The 24,323-nt window shown below is 49.7% G+C and overlaps 1 protein-coding gene across 1 annotated transcript in view; it reads left to right on the top strand.

Annotated features, from left to right (window-relative positions):
* LOC133340683 (trichohyalin-like) overlaps positions 1–24,323 on the top strand; it is a 158,609-nt gene that overhangs the window by 79,479 nt on the left and 54,807 nt on the right. Inside the window, 1 exon segment of the mRNA XM_061549082.1 lies at positions 8,662–8,813. Coding sequence (XP_061405066.1) covers positions 8,662–8,813 — 152 coding nt within the window.

The raw sequence follows: 24,323 nt of genomic DNA, 5'->3' as shown, positions 1-24,323 counted from the left end.
ATTTGACTTCTACTATGCATGTTAGCCTCTCCTCCCCACAAGTGTATCTCTCGAGCCAGCGTTGCGTACTTTAATTTCCGCTAGCGAGCGCTGTATTTGCGTGCGTACATGTGTCGAACTTCTTTTGCTCCGTACGTAGCCAACCGTGCTAGTCGGAGGTGCAACACTCCAGATACTACAGCGAGAACGGGAGAAGTGATGATGAGCAAAACTCTAGGACAGTGAAAATGTTTGGAAATTTTGTACATCAGATGTATATGTTTTGCCGATTGCCAACTTTTGAAAGTGAGCATTTTATATTTGTTGGGTGCCAGCCATGTGTAGGCCTTGGATCAAATACAAAACCGGTTTGAAATTTCCCCAAGGCGATCGAAAGATCGAAAGAGCCTTCAGACGTGCCGTTTGCGCTGTCAGTTCTCTCCTTGCCGTGACTTTGTTGCGTTGGTCTTCCTATTGCTCACAGCTGGTTGCTTCGAGTATCACGCGGTTGTTTTAAAGATTACATCTGCTCTATCAAGTTGCAACTGTCCAGTGGCCAGTTTTGTTGCCAAAGCAGTGTCTTGTTTAGCGCTCCGGTGTTCTTTACATTTTTGGCCGTGCAGTGCTTCTTTGTTCTGTTGAAGTTCAGCTTGGGCGGGCTGCCACTGACAGCCCCGAACACAACGGGGACTCGGTGCACGTGCAGGGTGTGTGTGTTGGGTTGTACCGCGTGCCGTTGGGCACGACGCTATACCTCCTAACGCTTCTCTCGCAGCGGGAACTGAAGATGCTGCCAGCTCACCGTTGGTCAGCAGGCTGAGCAACGTGCGTTCAATGAAATATGTTTTGCCTTATTTTTGTTTTATTCGTAAAATAATGCGGTGGTGTTTTTTGTTCCTTTTTCCATCAATTCCATGCTCCTATCACGGGTGAAGCACGTGACGATACTTTTTAGCCGTTTTGTATTGCGCCCTATGTAAGCATGCTCATGTAACTTGCATCTGTACCGTATAACATCTGTACCGTGGCAGAACGCCTGATGAAATGGAGCCGCCGAGCGGCTTCGTTGGGCCTATCCCACTGAAATAATAAAAATCTATTGATCTGTCTTAAGACCCCAAAAACACAGCGGAGGGCTGTACAGCGCAGCCGTTAGAGACTACTTAGCCATCGTCGTCATATGTCAAATTGTTTAGAGCAACTGAACTCCTCAAGGGCCAAACCCAGTGTGGTTCCACCTCAAGCCTCCTGGAAGATCCTGAAGATCAACTCCCCCCTCAGTGCAGGGAAACAGCACCACAACGGCCTGGCGTGAAAATACTTGGATTTCTCGTTTGGGGTGGATTCTCGCGTGAGCGCGCGTGTGACAATCGTTTGTTGAAAGTGTAATGACGACTGGACACACTTCTCTTGATATGGCACTTTATTGAAGAGACGTTCACTTGACACAGGAGAAGACCCCACTCAAACAGCAGCCCCGAGTCTCCCGCGCATCTCCCTTATATACGGACCGAGGCCACGTCACCCTTTCCCGAAACTTCTCACCGACTCTGGACGCTCGCTCCACTGGAAGACCTACCGTCCTCTTCCGTCACCTGACCGCACTCCCTTCTCGATCATTCCCGTAGCCCCCACCAGTCCCTTCGCACTCACAGCTGACACCCCTGTCATTACTTCCCGTGGCCACTAGTCCACTCACACCGCACGTAGACTCTACTGTCATTACAAAAGTAATACGCGTATTACGTGCAAATGAATGCGCTCGCGTAACACGATACGCCGATGTGACACGTTTATGAATGACGTGCGCAAGAAGCTAAAGGTGAGGTCACTTCAATCGCTTAGGGGACTAAAATTACATTGCCAATGCATTTGCATTGGCGGGAGAGTAAAAAAAAACATAATGCAATCCGCTACGTAAACCAGCGAATGCATTGCTGGAAACAAGATGTAGTTTGTTATGCAGAACGAAGAGAGACTGTCTTACATTCCTTGAGTCACTATTACTCTGCTCATAGAGATAGTCACGTGCGAGTACACACGGGCAACTACATTTGTCCACAATGAAGCACCCTTAGCAAATGAGCTCGTACATTCGGCGATAGAAAAAAATAGCCTGTTTTACGGTCTCGTTTCCGCGCAGCGTATCTGGCGAGGTTTCTGCGCCCTGCAGGGTCATCGCGAAGCGGACTGGGATGATGCAACCTTGAGCTGCTTCCTGTCGCAAAGGTTGCAGTGGTGCCCCGGGGGCAGCCCGCGTAGGCTACGCGGTACGTCGCGCGCAACGGGCAGCAGCCTGGGAGTCGGAGCGAGCACCAGTGTCATGACAACAAAAGCCCCCCCCCCCACCCCTGCCTCCCCCCCTTCCTTGCCCCTGCCCCCCAGTGAAGGCAGGCGTGTCCTGGCAGACCCCCGTGCGGTTGTGCACGTTTACGCATCGCTGTGCCGAGTGAATACTCAACACATTTAACTCGTCTGCATTATAGCAGACGTTGTTGTCAGGCTTGTACCCCGCTCCCCCCAACCTGCCTTGAGTTTGGGGAATTGCTCATCGTCAAATTCAGATTCCAAAGAACACAGGATGAGATGTTACTATCCTTTGTGCAAGCACTTCCAAGAGTTCATGAACAGTGAGCCTGGTGAAATTTGGGGAGCGCATCGTCAGTAGTGACCCTTTGGTTCCTAGGGTGTTTCGGCCTTTCATACTATACACCCTCCCCAAAGTCACTTCCCCACTCTCACGCTGTAGTGTCTGGAGTAATTAAACATCTGTTTAATCCTCGTAACGAGAGATGGACACGGTAACCTTGAGGCGCCGTGACTTAAGGTAGCATGTTCAGCCGAATGGGGGGTTGTTTGGCAACTTTTCACGAGGCTGCGCCCTCACTCGCGGTTGAGTCGTTGAAACGTGCAGCTACAGAGTGCTCCACGCATCAAAGGTGGTTCTCATCCTACGCGTCGTGGCTGCAGGATTATAATTTGAGCAGTATCAACACGCGTCTGCTGAATCCGCGAGCGCCGATATTTCACCCAATTTGCCGCGACAGGCATTGGAGGAGTGGTCTGCTCAAGTGCGCTGACCACACGGCCGCCGCTGTCACAGCCATTCCCTGAGGATCGCTGTGTGTCCACTGGGTAGCAGCAGCAGCAGCAGCTGCGGGATCCCGGCGGAGGATTGGGAACGCGTGGGCGATGTTTCTGTGCCTTGGAACATTTCACAGCAGTGTGACAGCAATGTTCCGGATTTCAAAGTCCTTCCCCCTTCCTCCGTGCCCCACACCTGCTAATCCTTTTTCGCGGGTGCCACTTAACCTGAAGATGATCAATTTGTGGCTTCCGTTCCAGCCTTTTGTATGGCTGCCCACGACAAAAGAGGCGGTTGGAAGGAGCGTGAGGGTTTTTGCCGCTGTTACGCGGAAACATTTTGAAATAACGTGGGGCGCACGCTTCTTCTGCGCGTCGGTCTCGGGATTGTCAATTCCCACCACGGAGCTCCGTGGGGCCGTAGGTCAAAAGGATGGCTGCCGTCACTGCCTCCCCCCCCCCTTTCCTTCCCCCACTACGTTAGTTATCTTACCTCTTTCCCCTCCCCCCATGGAAGTCTTCACCCCCTCCCCCCCCCTACCGGTACGTGGTCCCCACCTGGGTGGGGCAGCGAGCCCAATTTTTGCCTCCCTTCGTTGGGGCACTTGCCCGCGCCAAAATCGGGTCGCCGTTCTCCGGAGTTTTTGCTGCTCCCACCCACCTTTCCCAGTTCTGTGATTGGCGTCTTGTATCGGGCTCGCGTTGGGTTGTAATGAAAATAAAATAAGGATGCCTGCCGTCAAGCTTTAATAAGACGTTTTTATCTTCCCCCTGCTCGCCGTTTGACAGTTGCGGGGCCAGGTATTGTGACGTTAATTAGAACTTGAAATCCGGAAGACTTCCACTGGTGGCCTGGGCACGAGGAGGAGAACAAGAAAGGGCCCTTTGTGGCGTGCGCGTTTGAAGTCCGTCTAATAAGCCTGGCTTAGTGTACGGCCCTGGGATTTTCTGTACGCGGCGGTTGTGGGCGGTAGAGAATCCTGCCCTGTCTCAAGACGCGCGCTCTCTCGCTCTCCTTCCCTCTGGGCCGAGCGAGCTCATTGTGCCGTAATGTATGCTTGCCATTTAGCGCGACGCTGTTGGATCAGGTGCGTCTCGCGGTGATGTGAGCCGCTGTATATAATGCTCGCTAACGTGCAAAGGTTTCGTTGCACACTTACGCTGGCGCGAGGCGTCTCCCGCCCCTCTTAGCAAACGGACACGCCGTAGTGTAAAGCGACCTTAGGTGGTCCTGCGTTTGAATAATTCATTTTTCTCTTAACGTTTTGGCTGCGCTCCACTGATATTTCATTTCGACGCAAGCACCGGCGGGTTGTCATAGCGCACGTCGTGCCGAGGGCCTTTCTAATGCACGGGCCGCAGAGAAAAACCCGCGCCTGGATCGCAGCGTCAAACCTCCGCTGGCTACCGGCGGGCATATCCACGGCCGCATTTGAGTCGGGGTTTTCTCGACCACTGGGCCGGCGCGTTAATTGCCTGGCCTTGATAAAAGTTTGCAGCGGATGCCGGATCGTTAAGTGGACGTTTCAAGTGATATAGGGTCACTGGATACACATGTCTAAAATGTCAGGGCGGGTAGCTTTAGTGCCCATGCACATGTTCTGCGTGCCTCGTGGGAGCTGTCAGAGTGAATGGAGATGCTGGGATAAGTGTTGACATGAACCCAGCAAGGCTGGTGGTGGGGGAGGGGGGTCATGGGCAGGGTCATGGGCAGGGTCGACAGAAGTCTGCGGTAAGAAGTGAATCCATTGAAGCCGCTTCACTTTGGGCTCTTAGCAACAGGGTGGGGGCAGGGATGGGGGGGGGAAGGTGATTGTGGGGCACATTTCAATGTGAGTGGTTTCATTTTCGGTCTTTTGACGCACACTGGCAGGTGTAGCCGCAATCACTCGCGTTCACTACAATACTAAATGCGGGCCTGGATTTAGGAAATGTTCTTCTTGTGTTGAATTCCATTGCTTATAAGGGGTGGAATGATGAACACCCTCACCCCCCCCCCCCCCCCCCCTTGCGTGATTCAGTGAATGTCCACGATCGAAGGTTGTGAAAGTCATTTCAAGAATTGGGTTAAACATTTTTTTATATTGTTGTGAAAAGGTTGACACGTCTCTGGTGGCTGCAGGCATCACGTGAGCCCATAGCATGCAGAATCAGAATCTGAACATAGGCTGAAGGAATCCGATGAGTATATGTAGCTCTTGTTCGTCAGTTCTGACACCCGCGATTCAACGCGTACGTTGCAAGCTTCAAAATCAACATTAATCGACGAATGCGTGGGACAGCATTCCACCTCTGTTGCTCATCGCTGTGAAAGCAGCATGTACATATGTTGAACTTCTTTCGCACCGTACGTAGTCAGCCGTGCTAATCAGAGGTGCGGGGGAAGGACAGCACTTGAGATCTGTGAAAAATATCTTCATGGCTCATCAGACTCCTCCGGTATGAATACATATTCTGATTCAGTATAACTCTGCAACAACAACACAAATTTCCGCGAACAGTTACGTTAAAACACATGCGTGTGTAGCAAGGCTTACCCAAAGCTATTTCTCTGGCGTGGAGACTGCCTGCATGATAATAATGTTGGTAGGCCACACCTGGGGCAGGCGGTTATAGAGAGAGAGAGAGAGTGGGCAAATGACGACGCTGTCGACCAAATTGTAGCGTTGTCCGTCCCTCTGTAGCGGCGCTATTCATAAAACCACCCCGCCGCTCCCCAGACGCGCCGCTCACACCAAAAAGAATGCCTGTACGCAGGTGCAGTTGGGGTCAGGACTTCCTGTGGGATGCAAGCGTTTGTGTTCCTTCCACAGAGGCGGATTATTGTTACTTTTTTATTCTAGGGTATCCGTACATTCACTTCGGAGGTTTGCTCTCGTCTTCCCCGCCCCTCCCCCCGCGTGGGTCCGCCTTTCGGTGGTAACCATCCCTCCTGTTTGTACGTACAGGAACTCGCCAATCATCGTGACAAGGTGTAATCCATCAGCAACCCGGATATATCCTCACATTACACTTACGAACGAGTTAGGTTCCAGAGGTCTGTCCGTAAGTCCAACTTTACTTTCACTGATTCCAAACGTGTTATAAGGCGTGTACACTAAACACGGGGAAAGGCTTTAAAAGTTGTATAATCTCATGTAGATGTAGATACCACTGGTTCTTCACGTTCTGCAGATGTAGATGCCACCACCGCCATCTATATTGCGCGGGGGTTGAACTTACGGCTCTCGGTCCGAACAGGCAACTGGACATCGGGACAAGTTTGTTCTTATCTCTGAAAGTTAGTAAGTCGAATGTCCGTAAGTAGAGAAGTCCCGGTACTCGAGATTCGTTCTCCGCGTGTGCCCCTCCAACATTGACATTCTTGCATTATACGGTTATGTAATACAAGTAGGTTGAACGTTTCTTCTGTGGTGACGGTTGCATCGAAGATCAATTGTACGTACGTTGGGCTGCTGCTGCTGCTGCCGCATGAAACGACACGCTGTGGAGCACATCGTACCTCGCAGCAGTGTGAAAAGTTCCTGAAAATGCAATCGGCCGTTTGTTTGTTGTTCTTTGGCACTAAGCCACGAGGTTATCAATTCCAACCTTGTACGTATCGTATCCCTCATGTATACCGCATGAATAATGGATGAAGTACGGTCAGCTGGTCCTCCAGCTGAATAATGAATATTGTGTAACTGTATAATGCTAAGGCTCGCCCGCATTAAGATGCAAAGCTGTCTGAAGGAAACTCATACCGTTGCGCAGATGATGTATATTTTATGTTTCTGATTGAACTTTTAATCTGAACCACACACACGGTGCTTTTGAATGCGTTGATGATGTAGCAAACATCTTTGAGTTGAGCAATTATTCGCATTAAATTGCAGGATTACCCATTCGCATTTCTCATCTGCAGTGAATGTTTGTGTGGGCCACTCGTACAAACGAGACTATCCCTGGTCCTCTTGAAGATGAATCCCTGGTCCTCTTGAGTTCTCATCTGGTGAAATCAATTTGAACATCCACACTTTTCCTCCACCCCGCCCCACTCCCCCCCCCCCCCCCCCCCCCGCCAAATTCAATTGCCATGCCAGTCACGAGGGTCCAAGTTACATCAACTTTGAGGCCGCTTGGCCACGCTGGAGTACAACATGGCCCATCGGAAATTATCATAATCTGTCACGAACGTGTAGCTTCCTTCGTGGTTGAGGTCAGGGCGAGGGTAATAATTCGTCGTCGCGTCGAGGGGCTGCTCGTTGCCAACGGCGCACCAAACCTACTGGAGGCTTGCGGGAGGGGCACATAACCTGCCCGGGAGGCTTTGTGGGAGGGGCACCGAACCAGAGGTCACAACCGGGTACCCGATACCCGTACCCTACACGATACCCGGCTACCCGTACCCGGCCAGGTACGGGTACCCATTTGCGACCCTGGTGCGGCCGGGTACGGGTTCGGGTAGGCCGTGAGTCACTGGTGAGTAACCGTTTGTCACTCATTTCGGGTAGGGTACGGGTACGGGTACCCATTTGCGACCCTGGTGCGGCCTGGCACGGGTACGAGTAAGGAATCAAAACCCGTTTGCGACCTCTGCACCGAACCTCTGGGAGGCTTCCAGGAGGGCACCCAACCTGCCGAAGGGCACCCAACCTGCCAGGCGGCTTGCGGGAGAGATTGTGCTGTGTGGCCGCGCTTGTTTTGGAGGCGCTTCACTCGCGCTGCGACCGAGACGTACCCCCCCTTCCCCCTCGCTGTGAAAGCCGATGGGCCGCCTGCGAGACGTGAACGGGGGCACGGCCCCCGCGGCCGCTCGTGTGCACACAAAGTTAGGCGCGTCATAAAATGGAGCGAGCAAAAAGCCTGTCAGAAAGTGGCGGTGTTGTTTAGATTAGGCTTATTTCTTAATTTGTTTATTAATTTTAGTATTTTTTTTCATGGTACTAGGGTTTTCATTTACTTGATAGTGGCTGTATATGGGATTTGGTCCTTAATATACAGTGTTATAGGATGAATGATGAATGATGCGATATAAAATGAAAGTATTATTATTCTTAACCGTTATTCGGTGAACTGCGTGTGCTTGTGTGACGGGAACGGTTTGGGCAATTGTTTAGCTACACGACCACCTGACCACGATGCACTGTGTGTCGTACAGGCTGCCTCAAAGGCCCCTGACTGTGTAGGTTCGTCTTGGGATTCTCCGCTGCCCCACGAAGGCTGCTGCCTGGCTGAGCCTGCAATTGAGACAGGCTTCATGAATGAGCGGGTGTCAAAATGTGTAATTATCTTTTACCGCGTAGGTTTTTTCCGCGGTTGTGCTTGCCGTGCGACGTCTCCCGACGCGTTTTCGGTGCCGTGCCGCGTGCTTGTTCGGCGCGACTTTACCGACGTTTCGCTCCATGTGCTGGCAGCTGCTTCTTCTCCAGTTCGGTTCGGTTCCCAAAGAAGCTTCCCTGAAGGCGCGCGGAGCGAAACGTCCGGATAGCGCGCCGAACGACGCGCGTGGTAATGACCCAAATAACCCATCGGAGAGCTTGAGTTGAGTTACTAAACGTCTTGGCGCGCTGCAAAGCGTCTCAACCCAGCTTTCCCCGCGCTTTTGTCGACCCGCAGACGAGCACGCTGCCCCAGGGCACCGTCAACATGAACCAGGCCACGGAGGTGGTGGAGGCCGAGAGTCGCACGGGGCAGAAGAACTCGCTGTGCATCGCCACGCCCGACCGGGAGTACTTCATCCGCGCCGAGACGAAGGAGGATCTCAACGGGTGAGTGTCGCCCCCTCGGCGCTCTTCGGAGAAGCGGGGAGTGGTTAGGCCGCTTGGCTGCAGATGCAGGGGACTGCGTTCGGCGTTGCCCCCCCCCTCCCCTTTCCGGCTGCCGCCCGCCCGGACCTGTAACATGCCGTGCAGGCCGTGGGGGGGACGGCGCGTGTCGAGCCAAGCTCGAGCAGGTGAGACTCGATGCGTGGTCTCTTGAGGTCTCGCTAAATGTCAAGCGGTGTAAACCATCGCGCCAAACCGGTCCTCCTCGCAGCAGCGGTTTCTGACGAACCGTCGGACAAAGACGGTGGTCACCGCGTCGTGCGCTTTCAGATGCGCTTCTGCGGCCGTCTGGAATGCTCTTCCTTCCGATATTAGGAAGCCACTGGAGCTATGCACTTTTAAATCTAGATTTAAAGCTAATTTCTTTACTGCTTTTTGTTTTTAGTTTGTTGTCCTTCCCCCGCACCTCCAATTAGCACGGTTGGCTACATACCGTGCGATGGAGGTTCAACGCACGTACGTACAAACAGATAGGCCTGACTTCGTCAGTTGCGGCTCAGAGACGTGAAGTGAGCAATGCACTTGATGATGAAACAGAACGTTGCTTTGTGGAGCACCACTGAACCTCCCTTGGCCCTGGCTGGTGAATATAATTAGCTTCGAGACGGATGATTACCACCGAGCATAGCAGAGAATAATATAATGATGATAATGTATTTGTTTACCCACCGAAGATGTTAGGCCTTTTCACTTTATTGAGAACTACGGTTCTGGTTTCTTTCCAGAGGAAACTTGAGGGCTTGGAGAAAACGCATGCAACCGGTGGGGATAATTACTCCCTGGGCCCAGACCAAATATTTATTAACGTGGCCAATAAAAGTGAGTAATGTGAGAACCGTTTGAAATGAGTGGTTATCGAGTAATTATCTTTTGATTAGCTGTATGAATACATGGGTATGAATAAACACACCTTTTTTAGGTGGGATAAATTTCTACTCTGGTCCCCACAGACTAAATGCAACATTTTGCCGAGCTAGCCCAGTGGGGAGCAACTCCCTGCGCTGCTTTCTCTCTTGACGAGCGTTGTTGGGTTACTCGCGTTCATGTTATGCAACATGCATCTTTGTGTGGTCCACTGACCTTGCCTAAAATCGCTGGGAAGGGAAATATAAGAAGAGCACCATTTGTAAAAATATATTTTAGTCCTTCAGCCTATTGGCATGCCAGATTAATGTTATCAATATTATCAAGCAAGGAAATGGTTTCATTAGGCGAGTTAGTTTTGACTGAAGGAATCCGATGAGCTATAAAGCTTTTTTTCACAAATGTCCAGTCTGGGCAGGTAATAACAACAATAAAAAAACATGATAGTTGTGCAAAGTACAAGAAAGGTAAACAAATCACCTAAACACATACAAATGAAACTAAACCACCCCCATCCTACAAGACAAAGCCCACTGAGGTAATTAATACATTTTTAAAACGCGACCTGGCCACAAATGATAGCTCAACAAAAGAGGCTTTTCATATGGACATTCATAGCAGCAAAATAATCTAACTAGCCACGGAGCATTATGGGTCAAACCAAATCTATATAAGCAGAACTCTCTTCTGTGCCTCCACATTTAAAAATGCATTTTAGTCCCATCAGCCAATCGGCTACCCCCACACCGGCATTAACATCGCTCGATCGATCACGAGCGCGCTCCGTCGCAATAACACGACGCCTCGTTTATTTTGCCGGGTGGAGGGGGGGTGAGAGAGAGTTTTGCGAGATCTCGTTTTGGACGCGACGCCCAGGGGGCCCCGCATGCCGCTCTCGTTGATTTAGCGTGAGCCGCATGTCGAAATGGCAAAAGCGAAGCGGAGGGTTTCCCGCAACACGAACCAGATTGCGCGACGGACTCGCGAGTAATTTGCCCTCTCCCCCCCCGGTCCGCTTTGGGCTTTTAAATCATCCGCCGCAAGCTGCCGCGTCGGAGATCACATCCCGAGTGCGGCCCTTCCCTCATCCCCCCCGCCCACCCCCACCGTTCTCCCGCTTATTATTGGAAAAAACTCTGCCGGCTGGCGTGATCCATCTGACACAATTCACGGAGCGGTCGCGGACAAATTGTGTTAAATCTTTCACGGGCCACTGAGAGAGGCTCCGCTGTGACCCCCCCGCCGCCCCCGCTAAGATTGGTTGAAGCCGGAGGCAGGTGGGGATGTGTCATCTAATTATTTAATCTATCCACATCTAGCTCGCTAGACTTCCTCGTGTATCCATCTCTATAAACGCATCTGTCCAGTCTCATCTATATGGCTGTTTCTTCTCTTACCCCCGCATGTCGTTTTTTGCTTTGTGCCCGCGTAGCCGCTCGTCCGTCTTTTGTGCCCAGCTGTCTTATTTTGGCTCGGCACGCAAACGCCGTGCAGTGCAGTGATTGTCATCTCCCGTGTATTTGAATGGCTTATTCATTATGTTGAAGGTATGTTGTTGAACTTGAGATGGGTTTGCTATTAAATGTATACCGTAGATTGGACGCACGGACTCTGAGTTGAGATGTGCACGTTGGGAATTACACTGGAGAGACAGAAAGGAAAACGTGGATCACATTCAACAATACCAATTAGTGACTTCATAAAGACTTGTAAAAAGATATAAGCAGGCTTGGGCAGGACATCTCCAGAAGGCGATGATGGCTGATGGATGAGACCCGTGACTGAGTGTGCCACAGTGGTGAGATGTTAACTACCTCACCTGCTGTACAGGTCGTGGGTTCGATCCCGACCCCTGACACCTGAACGTTTGGAGTGTTCTCCCCGTGGTCACTTGGATTTTTCTCCGGGTCATCCAGATTTTCTCTCCGCATTTAGAATCTAACGTGCGATTCGAGTATATTTGGCTGCTATAAACTTCCACGTGATAAAGCCACGTGGTGGAGCTATCAATTGTGGCCAGGTCGCTTCTAAAAAAAGAGCTATATTGTTTCAATGGGCCTTACCCGGTCAAATAAAAATGCCGTTACCTTTCGTTTCGACTGAACGGCAGCCGCAGGAGAGGGAACACGCCAGAGAAGACAACCTTCGCCGAATCGGACTGTGGCAACGCGGCACTGCGAGGGTTGGTGACGGCATGGTGGGGGGGCAGGCAGGGGAGGGGGGGGGGCCTTAATCCGACGGAGGCCATGCCACCAACATCCAGAGAGGGGCAAGTTCGACTGTAGGGTGCCGCTCGTCAGAAGGGGACTTTGTGAGCTACTCTCTGTAGTTTCCTGTCAGTGAAAGCGAGACCCATTTTGGTGGCAAGTTGGGTAATTTTTAAACCGAGGAATGTAATTGCTTTTATTTCTTGCTTTTTCATCCCGTCACTGGGGAAACTGGTTTTTAATCCACTGGAGCTTTCTGTGGCTTATGAAAGTAATCTGAACAAACAATGGAGTTTTTTGTTTTTATTTCTTATTACCCTCCCTACCCCACCAACCGCCATGTAACCACCGAGCCAATCACACAACTGATGACAAGGATACGTGATAAAGTCTCAAAAAAACATTTTTCATCTGTCTTTTTTTAGAAATGACAGACTTTTCTATTTTTTACGCGCTGCAGGTGTAATAATTATATATATATATATGCACGCGCTTCGAGGGGGGAAATAACAGGCTTTGGAATTTTCATACCTGGGATGCAGTCAATGATGAGTCTTGAGGATATTTACTTGATGGGGAGGAATGATCGTGCACCGGAGAAAAACCTCCTGCGTGTAATGTGCGGGAGGGGGGGGGTTCGTACTCAGACCCTGCACATTCGTCAATAACGCCACGTGTGGTCTTAAAATAGAATAAACAAATATCGAGAGAGCGGATGACGTTTGGGGTTAAATGGCCCCTGTTGTTCGTAGCACTTAAATTGAGAGGCGAGAGACAGAGATAATGAGGTCTGGAGACTGAACTTTTTACGAGATGGGTCCTGATGACCAATTATGTGTTTTAAATACTCGTGAGAATAGTCACCTAATTGTAGTTATTGAGTAACAGAAAATAACCCAGCAATAATCAAAAAGTATTTCTAAATAAACTTTTTTTTATTAAAAGGAAAATCATAAAAATATTGCTGGTACATTTTACAGATATGTCAGCATCTGTAGATGGGTCTGGTGGGCCCGTTATCTCAGGCAACTCATTAACCCACCCTCTGAAGCACTGATGATTATAACAATAATACAAGCTGTCAAGATACTCACTCTCTCTCTCTCCGTGACTGTACAAATGCTATTATTATTTTTCACCACCCCGCTCTTCGTGGTGCGTTGCTCTCTCCTCTCACCGTTGTGTTTTTCTGCTGCTCGTTCATTTTGAGTCGCGTTTCTTCGAGCACACCGACTGCACGTGAACGATAGCGAGGGCGGCATCGCACTCTGAACGTGGTGGGGGGGGGGGGCGGGGGTCACCTTGGGCTGCAGGTCACCGTGCAGCCAAGCAGTGGAGGTTACGCGCTCGCCATGTGCTTGCTTGTTTTCTGTACCCTCCTGCCTGTGCTCGCCGCAAAAAGGCATAATTACATTCCACGAAAACAAATTGTGATGCGATTTTTAAAAATAATGACTCGGTTTTCCTGTTACATTTTCTGGTAATCACGCACCATTTAAACCTTTTAAATTGTTTACCAGGTAAGGCCTACTGAGTTATATATAGCTCAGCGAAGTGCCTTATCACGTGAAAATGTATAGCAGCCAAACACTCCCAACGCATGTTGATTCTAAATGTGGAGGGAAACGCTGATGACCCTGAAAAAATTCCACGCCAACTCCAAATATGCAGGCATCAGGGTCAGGATCGAACCCACGACCTCCTGTATACCAGTCGAGGGAGTTAACATCTCGCCACTGGGCCCTTCCCCACATCGGCGCTAGGATCAGTGGGCCCCTGGTACGACTTAGAAGCGGCGTGTTTGTTTTTCAGCATCGGGGTGTGGTGAGTGCGAGATGCGTGGCTCGGTCGGTCGTACTTCCAAGTTTCATTCGAGTCCTCGAGCCGGGCCTGAGCTATATTATCAGTGCCTGGAGGAAGCACGTACGCCCGCTTGTAGCGTTTGTCTTACTTGGCGTGTAGGTTTTTTTCGCGGTTGCGCCGTAACGGATCTGTCCGACGCGTTTGCTGCCGACACCGCGCGCGTCGATCGGCACGATGCCCAATGTTTCGCTCCACGTGCTGCCGGGGAGCGTCTTCAGGAATCGAACGGAACTGAATTCTTCCGAGGAAGCTCCCAGCACCAGCCATACAGCCCGAGCGGTACAACCCGAACACACAGTGATTGATTGCGTTTGCTTATAACTCTTCGAGTTTTTCGTGGTCATGGCTATAAATTAAATGGTTAATGATCACACCCAAAAAGCGGTTGGTTGTAGGTGTGTGGAAAGGCTCTGGTGGCAAAGGTTAGCAACAGCACTGCTTGTTCAACCTATCCTCACGTCTCAAACCTTTCCTCGTGAGTTTTGTATCTTCCCGCACGATAAAATATCGAGGCATCATGTGACCCCCCCTCCGCCCCCCGTCTGCTGGTTAACACAATATCTCGTGATTTCGTAAACCGCCGTGTATTTTTTGAACGGGGCCACGCGCGTGTACACACGCTGGGCTAATGCGTGCAGTCCTCCCAGCCATCAGAATCAGAATCTTTATTTAGACTGCGGGGGAGGAATCCGATAAGCTACGAGGCTCTTTCTCGCAGATGTCCAGCGTGGGCGGGTCAGCAGGTACCTCCGCAGTCTACTTGGACACCCGCAGAGCACCCTCTACTGGATCAGCTGGAATTATTTCCGCATGAAAAGATGAGCGTGTAATTCTAGATTTGAAGCTTTCGTGACTGCAATGATTCATATTCTTAGGTTTTTTCGGTAAAGTCACGTAGGTAAAAACATTAAAAAGTAAAATAAAATAAAAATCACGAAGCTTGTGTTGCCTTCGAAACGTCGTGATTTTTATTTTATTTTACTTTTTAATGTTTTTACCTACGTGACTTTACCGAAAAAACCTAAGAAGATGAACGTGTGCCAAATTCAGCCATGTAGATTCGGCTGCGAGCACACCTGCTTGCGAATAATGAATTGTGGAGCCATCGTGCAATGCAGCTCCTTTGAAGGCCCATGGGTTTGTTGATGGCGTTCTATTTGTGAGATACCCAGAGAACCACAGCTGAGCTGCGAAGCGGGCCAGGGAGATGGCAGTGCAGCGCATGGGTTTTTTACTAAGTCATCTGTGTGCGCGGACCCTTTCAGCGTTGTGCTTTTGTGGGATATCTGGACAGACACCAGTTCCGTCTCGCATTCAGAACGCCCCTTGAAACGGAATTGGCTAAGCATTGAATCGGGACCCAATTTGCAAATCTTCTGTGATGCTTTTCTGGATGAATAAGTTGCATTATGGACTACCGCTGTTGGCCTAGTGGAGAGAAGCACATACAAAATGCAAAGGTCACTTCAGTTATGATGAAGAATTCGTATTTTGGAAGTTACCAGCTAGGTTATCCTTTTTTCTTAAAAAATTGAAATTGACATGTTTCCAGGAAAGCCTCACCTCAGTTTTCGGGATACTCTTTTTAAGGAGGCTTCTGCAATGGGATGTTTGCCCAGTTCAATTTTACTGAGTGATTTTTTTGCATTCTTTAATAAGGAAAACAGTACCCAATGAAGTTCCACCGAGTACGAATGTGAACCATTCATTAGCGTTTGCTGGACATCTGTGAAAAAGAGCTTCATAGCTCATCGGATTCCTCCAGTGTGAATAAATATTTTGATTGACTCTGAGAATCCCGCGTGAACTGGTTGACAGTCCACTTGCTGTGCTGCCATCTCCTGGCCAACACCCGCCCAGCGGGTTTGAGAGTTTCATCCAATTAATCCACGACCATTTCTGCCAAATGAGCTGGATTTACAAGCCTGCTTGTTCACATGTACTTATTGATAATAAAAAAAAAACACTTGTTTTGCTGCTCTGAAAAACGCAGCTCTTTTGCAAAGTTGGGAGACCCGAATTGACCCTGCAGCCTTTGCCTGCACTCCCCGGCAGCAGCAGCAGCAGCAGCACGTCAAGCAACGCTCCCGATAACGGAAGGCTGGCCAAGCCGACGAATCCCAAAGTCCACACGCTATATACAAATAACGTGGCCCAGGTTCGGAGGTCCCGCACCGAAACTGACGGATCCCCACGTCGGAGAAGCTTCCCGACAGGATTATCCCAGTGTGGGCGTGAAGCCAAGAACGCAGCCGTTGTATTGCGCCAGTACGGTTGGCCCTTTTGTCATTTTAATACCCAGAATAAACATCTGAAAGTACCGCCGTCCTTTTTTTGTGTGATGCTCAAAAGAAGAAAAAGCTATTCATGCACCTTGGACCCTGAGAGAGTAGTGGGGGGGGAGAAGGACGTGTGAAGAACTGGCCATGAACCCGACAGCAAGACCGCAACAGGCCCCTTGTTAGCACAGGTGGCACGGCGAGGTGGCAGCCGATGTTTACCCACCCCAGGCTGGCTTCACAGTCCGAGTTTTGACTTCAAGTTTAAGGGAAACGCCTTCGCGCCACCACAGTGCGGCTCGCCGTTGAGTTCGTATGATGCGTCACGATTGATTAACCACGCTATAACTAACAAACTAACTTTTAGTTTTTTTTACCAGGTAAGGCCCACCGAGCTATTTAGCTCTTTTATCGGAAGAGACCTGGCCTCAAATGATAGCTTAACGTAATAGCTTATGATGTGAAAATTTACAGCAGCCACATACTCTAATCCCATGTTGATTCTAAACGTAGAGGGAAAAACCAGGGGACCCAGATAAAAATCCACGTGACCGCGGGGAGAGAAACACGCAAACTCCAAATATACAGGAGGCATCAGGGTTGGGATCAAACCCACGCCCTCCTCCATACCAGGCGAGGTAGTTAACGTCTCACCACCACGGCGCCCCATCTCAACCACGCAATGCTTAGGCAAGCAACAAATAATCTGATGCTTTGGCATCACGTGCTTGCTCCTAGAATTTGTTTTCAACGTGGGTGTTGACGCGTGCAGTATATCTCCTGTTATTCGTGACGTTTGCAATTCTCCCTGCGGGCGCGCGGAACCGTGGGACAGCGAGAGCCTGGAGACAGCCGCTGATCAACGTGCACCGCTGCCACCTGTCTCCCCCTGCATAGCACCCGCTACCCAGGGTCCACTTCTTCTCTGCTTTTGGGGCCGGAGTGCAGGGTCGGAGGGGGGGGGGCGATCTCAGCCACCTGACTTCTTTCAGATTCATCTTCTTGGTTCTTTCGGTAAAGTCACGTAAAATTGAAATAATAACAGGTCCACCTGAGGACGGCTACTTGCGTTGTGGCCGAAACGTCGTGAGAATTATTTAATTATGTTTTATTTTTATTATTTTATTATTTCAATTCTACGTGACTTTACCGAAAGAACCAAAAAGATGAATCCCTGCAGTCACGAAAGCTTTAAATCGAAATTCTTTCAGATTCTAAATAGATTTTCAATAGATGCTACTGCAGTAGATTGTATTATTTTCTTATAAGCTTATTAGAAGTTCTTTCCTTTGAATTGTTTGGTTGTGCCCCCTTAGCGCCACGCTCCTTTTCCCTACTTGTCCCGGAGCAAACTTCCCCTACATATTAAGCAAGCGGCCTCCCTGTCGAGTTTCCACTCCTCCCTCAAGACCCACATAATCTTTTCACTGGCCCATCCTTCCCTCCATCCCTAGGCACCCCCGTAATTCCCGCACCCACTAACCTACCTCCCCATATACCCCATCCCTGTTCACTGAATCACTTTTGGCTACCCTCATTGTACCACTCATAACCCTTGTAAAGCACCTTGGATAAAAGCGCTATATAAAAATAAGATAAGATTATCGAAGGCGATTGGCAGTGTAATTGGAGGGACTGTTCAAGCTGCGGCGACTCATTTGAGCTCTTTGTGCCAATTAGCCAAATGGTGCCTGGCCTTGATTCTGCAGAGTGCCCGTGACAACTGCAATCAATGGATTCGCTGCTGACCATGTGGGACCCCGACCCGTCAATCATTGAGACCGAGCGATTGGATCGCGCACCCATCGCATGGGCCCCGGCAAAAAAAAACATGCCCCGTCGCATTCAACGCTTGCCGTGCGTGTTAAGTCGCATTCGCAGTAAATTGCCTGAATTGCGTGTGCACGCTCTAAATTGATGCAGCCTCACAGAAGAGCGTACCTGCGTGGGTGGGCGGCAGAGAGGGGGGGAGACAGTTGGAGGTGTAGGCAATGAGGCTCTCCGCTGTGTTCTGTGTTATTACTGTGCTGCTCTTGATATGAGCTTTCAGAGTTTCAGGGAGCAATGATAGGAAAAAAATCCCTTTGGGCTCGTAGCGAAACGCTAGGCCATGAATGCTTGGAATCGCACTCGTGTGTGTATGTATGTTGAACTTCTTTCGCACCGTACGTAGCCTAACCGTGCTCATCGGAGGTGTGGGGGAAGGACAACAAACTAAACAGAAAAAGTCTGATCGCAAGTTCTATATGTGTGTGTGTGTGAGCACGCGTTTTTTTTGTATTCATGAAATTATACGGTTACACGTATGCTAATATTCCTTGAGCCCAGACCAGATGTTTCCCTTGTCAGTACCACCTGATGTGGAGTAACTTTATTGGTTCCAATTTTGTTGCGGTGGCCAACAACAATTCATGATATGATGACCATTTCAAATGAGTGGAGTTCTCAAACGATTCACCCGTATAAATAAATGAGTAGTAAGTTTTGATTCCCTGGTACCAATTTTTGCTCTGGCTCCCATCGACTATATTTCATCAATTGGTACCGTACAAACAAGGCAGACAAAGATGGGAAACAATACAAGCGAGAAAACAACGTCTGGTATGGAATAGCGTGACAGTTCCTTGTGGAGGTGGGGGGGGGGGGGGTGAGGTTGGCGAGTGAATCGCTCGCCAGTAGCCATCCGCAAGTTAAGAATCGTTCCTCAAACATTACAGACCCGCACAGAATTACAGGCGGTTTAAATGTACGCTCGGAATCTACACTGAACAGAAGGGCGCTTGGACTTAACCAAATGGGTACATTCAACAGCCATCTCACATTGGTACAATCGACCTTGACAATAAACAATCTTTCAAAAAAACACGTGCGTTTGTGATACAGGAAAATACCATGTAGCGTACAGCCAGTGTCTGGTTGAACGAGCTCCCCCCCCCCCCCCATGACATAATAATTTACCAACCAACATCAATATGTACACACAGAAAACGTAGTTTAGAATAGGCTTGACTTGCGATAACTTTTAATTTTTTTTTTTACGTGCGACGCAATTGTATTGCGAACGTTGTCGTTGGCCACCGTACAATGGGCTCGTTGTCAACGCAATCGATGAATCGGTGAATAATGCGGCTCGCTGCCCGCCCGGGGAAGGCCGCACTGTACACGCAGCGCTTGAGTGACGCCGCACGGCACCGTCCACATCGCGAGTGGCCACCAGCGGTAATGGCACGGGGCGGGGGGGGGCTCAGCCGAGACGGTGACGGCGCTGTCACTCGTTACTCTCCATCGGGTACGGGTTGACGACGGGGGAAGGCGTCGGGGAAAGCCTAATGGCTGAAAATTTTTCCCACTCGGCAGTAATGGCAGTATGCTGCTGCTGCTGGCTTCGAGAAAATGCATTAGCATTGACCAAGCTGCACGGTAGCAGCAGCAGCGGCTGGGACGTATGAACAATGCACATATTAACAGAGCACGTTTGTTTGCATGTTTTTTTCCACAAGTACGTGTGGCTAATGCAGACTTGATGCCTTGCAACTAGGTATCTATTTGGTGTTCGAACATCTTCAACACCTCCTGTTGTTTTTCTCGCCAGAATTGGGTGAAGTCTAAAGCATCTTCATCATTTTTGATCCTGGCAAACAAACGGTCCCACGTAGGCGCACGAACAACGTCTCCGCGTGGGGAAAATGTCTCCTCCCCAGTCTCCCAGGCGCTTGATGCGTGGCTGACGAACGGTCCTTGCGCTCGCACACCCGTGCGCGCGCCTTGGGCTTGATGGGAACAACACTGGCAATAATACAGCCGGACAATAGTAGCACGCACAAAAGTGGGTCTTTTGTGCGCGGTGTCCCCAAGCGGGTGAGACGTTGTTCGCGTTTAGTCCGGCGTGTAACAGAGCTCTTTGCCTGCGATGATATCTTCCTTTTGATAAATACATTGATATGGGCCATCCGTAAAGGTGGCATCTGTTATTAAAGAATTGTGACTGCACGGGTTTCCTCTGGCTTCTCTGCTTCCTCCCCCAACGTACCTAAGAAAAACATACAATGTTATAGGGTATTGGCCAAACATCCCAGTGCTGAAACACTACCTGCAAATGAGTCAACTGGGATTGCACACAGTTGCAACATCGCTCCCTGCTGCGACAAACTTGGCAGGAACCTCCTGAAAAAGAGTCTTGAGACTCGGCGAGGGCTTCCCTGGGTAAACAAGCGTAGTACGTACTAAAAATATGCATAGTAGTGATGTCTGCAGTGGTGGGTCTTCCACCTCCGCCAGATCATTCAGACATTGCAACAACAACCAAAATGGCCTGCAAAATTGCACTGCGGGGGTCAAAGAAAATTGTGGATGGAATAAACTAATAAATTTAGGCGATGGGAGAAAAACACGTAATTTTTTTTATTTCATGTTTTTGCAGCACGCAATCTCTTTGATGTCATAGTTCGGTGAGGCATGCCCTCATCGTAAACATTTAGGGCTCTCTGAAAGTGACGCTCATTAAATTGCACGTTGAAAGGAAAGTGGAGTTCATTCAAACCGAGACACTGGACTTGGCTGTTAGTAAATCCCGCTGATCCCATTCAGACTCTCACAAGTTCCCGCAACTCCCAAGGCTGCTGTGCATATATACCGGGTGTTTAATTGACGTGAAAATTTAATCCTGGATACGTGGAAACGCTGTTGAAACGGTTAATTATTTTTGTGGCCACGATTAAATGTTTTCCCCGCGAGCGTGCCTGCGTGCCTCCCAAAGACGGACGCTTCTCATCCTCGGCAGCGGAGATGAGCGTTCCAAATTTAAACGAAATCCTATCGGCTTCGGTGCCAGTCTTCCTGAAAAGAAGCGCCGGTAAAGCTGCCACCGGTAATCGCCGCCGTGTCATCCGGAAAGCCGTGCCCCCGTCGGCGTGTCGAGCGCGTGCCCTCCTCTCGTCTTGTTTACTGCCGCACTCACCACCCCTCACCACCCCTCACCACCCCTCACCACCCCTCACCGCCCCTCACCACCCTGACCTCGTCGCTTCTCTCACTATTACCTTCGACCGCTGCTTGGAAGCTGCTTCGTCCTGCGCGCTAACATTCCCGCTGTGCCCCCCCCCCGCTCCCCTCGCTTAAATTGGCCGGCATCGTCACCACGCGGGTGTGCCTGTGGGATACGTTAAATGAACGAAAAAACATTTGATTGTGTTCTTTTTTTATCACCTTCATGAGGGAAGCTGAAGAGCTGGGTGCGGGCGACAGATTGTCTTTGCAGACTCCTCGCACAGATGTGAAAATCTAAAATGTATTTACCCCATGCTGCCACCTGCTTCCCTCGTTCCCAGACCCACTCGCGTCCCCTCTCGCTTCAAACTGAATGCGTTGCCTTAACTCTTCTGCGTACAGCTCTACGATTAACGCAATACAAACTAAAGCTGTCTTCGCCCTGATTTCCCTCGCCAAAATCACGAAAAGCTTTTGGCAGAGTGCACCAAGAACCGTAGACCTCTTACGAAGGTAAACCTCTGAGTGCCGACTCTGCTTGGTTATGAAAATGAATTATACATGGCAGGGGTGGTTAAGTGTGTTAACGAGGCGAGCGTAAGGTTTCGCGATCATAGATAATATACAGCCCGTTTAGCACTCGACTGCCAGACGCGCGAAGCCTTCCCCCGCACCTTGTAGGTTGTGAGAGTCGTTTAACCGTACTTCACCACGCTGGTCAGTGTGGGTTAGAGAAGGCAGCTAGACCCCACCCCCCCCACCTCCCCGAACTGGTTCAGCGATCACTCGCCAGTGATAATTGGGCATCGCCGGGAATCGAACTCGGGGTCAGTGGGGTTCGTAGGCTTGAAATGCAAACGTGGCCAAATGCGTGTACCTTGGGGGGGGTGGGGGGGGGAGGAACCCCCCACTCACTAAAGCCAAGATTTAAATGTTGACGCGAAGAGCTCGCAACCCAGTTGCTGGCCACCGTACAGCCCGGTGAGATTTGTAAAGTTTTACAAGTCTGCTTGATTTGTCTACAACGCCATATACTAAGTAATAACTCTTAATCACCCATCCCATTGTGTACCGTTCCGGCCTACATAGGTGCTTACTAACAGCACTTGCCCTAACAGTCCGTTGCAGACTACTATGAAGGATCGTTGTATTTGTACACCTATCCTGGCACAAGCGCCGAAGTGAGGTCACCGCTACTTAGTGGTGAACGGCGATGGTTGTTGTTGTTACTGCTGCATGCACTCCTGGACTATAGTGGCTTGTGCATTGGTCAGACGAGCGAGTTAGCTCCCCGGACATTTGACTCGTGTGTGCCCGCGCGCGCCTCCTGAGAGGGAGCATCTGGCCGGCCCAAGGCAAATTATCGTTCATTAAGCACCTTGGGTGTCGAGGCCCAGATGTGTGATGGATTGGCTCCATCTGCAAGTGGCCTTGATAATGAGAGTTACTCGCTTGGCTCCGTCGGCCCATTAAGTGAAACATTAGTTACACCGTAGAGTAGCAGAAGGCACTCAAGCCAATAACTGTTTGCTGCGCATTACGCACACTCTGTGCTTTTGAAGACAATTGACCTCGAAATGATTGCCCGGCTGTTTTTTTTTAAACCCGAGTAAAATGATGAAGTCTGTATGATGCGTCTGGAGGAGTTGGTGGCGTGGTGGTTAGCGCACTGTGCTTAAAACGCGAGCGCCTTCGTTTCAAATGGAAACAAAACTAAAACTAAACAATTTTTTATTTTCTTGGTTCTGTCGGTAAAGTCACGTAGAATGGAAATAATAAAATAATAAAAATAAAACATAATAAAATAATTCTCACGACGTTTCGGCCACAACGCAAGCAGCCGTCCTCAGGTGGAGAACAGGTCTGTCGAGAAGACAGACTCTCTGTGGCCGAAACGTCGTGAGAATTATTTTATTATGTTTTATTTTTATTCTTTTATTATTTCCATTCTACGTGACTTTACCGAAAGAACCAAGAAGATGAATCCCTGCAGTCACAAAAGCTTTAAATCGAAATAAAACGAAACAATTTTTAATTTTACCGGTTATTGGCCCACAGAGTTACGTGCCTCTTTTTCAGAAGTGACCTGGTCACAAATGATATCACAACAAAGTGGCAGATCTTCACGTGGAAATTTACAACAGCCAAATGCTTTGAAACCAGTGGTTCTTAACCTGGGGTGCACGCACCCCCTGCGGGTGCGTGATGCCCTTTCTGAGAACCCAAGGGGTGCAGGCTGCAGTCAACGTGATGAACCACTGCTCTAAACGCATGTTGTGTCTAAACGTGGAGGGGAAAAACCGGAGAACCTGGAGAAAAATACACGCGACCACGGGGAGAACGTGTAAACTTCAAAAATATACAGGCGTCAGCGTCGAACCCACGGCCCCCGTCTACCAGGCCAGGGAGTTAACATCTCGCCCTGAAAGCACGCGCACACCACTGATAATCGACATCTGTATTCAGCGGAGGGTTTCTTGTGAGATGGAATTGTCCTAAAACGGATTGCCTACAGCGGTGAGCGGACTGGTGCTGGTGAGACAAGTGGCCGCCGGGAGTGGTGCGAAGGCCACAGAACATCTTTGAAAAAGAGCTTTACAGCTCATCGAATTCCTCCAGTATAACTCAATATATTGATTCTGAATAGGTGCCTTCTAACAACACTCGCCCCGGCATTTTATTGAGACGCGTGCTGTGTAGTGGAGGGCAGAGGCACAGTGTGGATGCACGCACTTCGCTACGAACTCCTTTAACGTCATCCGCCAATGATACCCAGAACGATCCGTAGCCAACTCTCACCAACTGGATTGGCAAAGTATGGACGAATATCATCCCCTCCCCGGCATGGGAAGGCCTTCATCGAGCAGTGAATTGGTGAAACGCGGCACGCGTAACGCTGTGTGCCAAGGGTAGCATAAGCGCCGTGCATGATATTACCACAGTTTTAGAAGAAGAAAATGATGTTGTTTGTTTTTAGTTGGTCTCGATCATCCTTACTCATTGGGCCTGAGGTTCCACTTTAACGGACCGTCCCTGAGCTTCGAAGCTAGGATGCTGGCCTGCAAACAACAAGTTTGTTATTATATTCTTGGGTCTTTCGGTAAAGTCACGTAGATAGGTTCAAAGAAAATCATTTTAAAAAACGACGACGTTTCGATCGCAAAGCAAACGGTCGTCGTCTTTCCCTGAAGACGACCGCTTGTGTTGCGATCGAAACGTCGTCGTTTTTTGTTAGTTTTGTTATTTTCTTTTAA

This window comes from Lethenteron reissneri, chromosome 10, assembly GCF_015708825.2.
Source record: "Lethenteron reissneri isolate LAM-NWPU_2019-01 chromosome 10, ASM1570882v1, whole genome shotgun sequence".
NCBI classification, from domain to species: domain Eukaryota; kingdom Metazoa; phylum Chordata; class Hyperoartia; order Petromyzontiformes; family Petromyzontidae; genus Lethenteron; species Lethenteron reissneri.
This window is presented reverse-complemented; position numbering and strand designations above follow the sequence as displayed.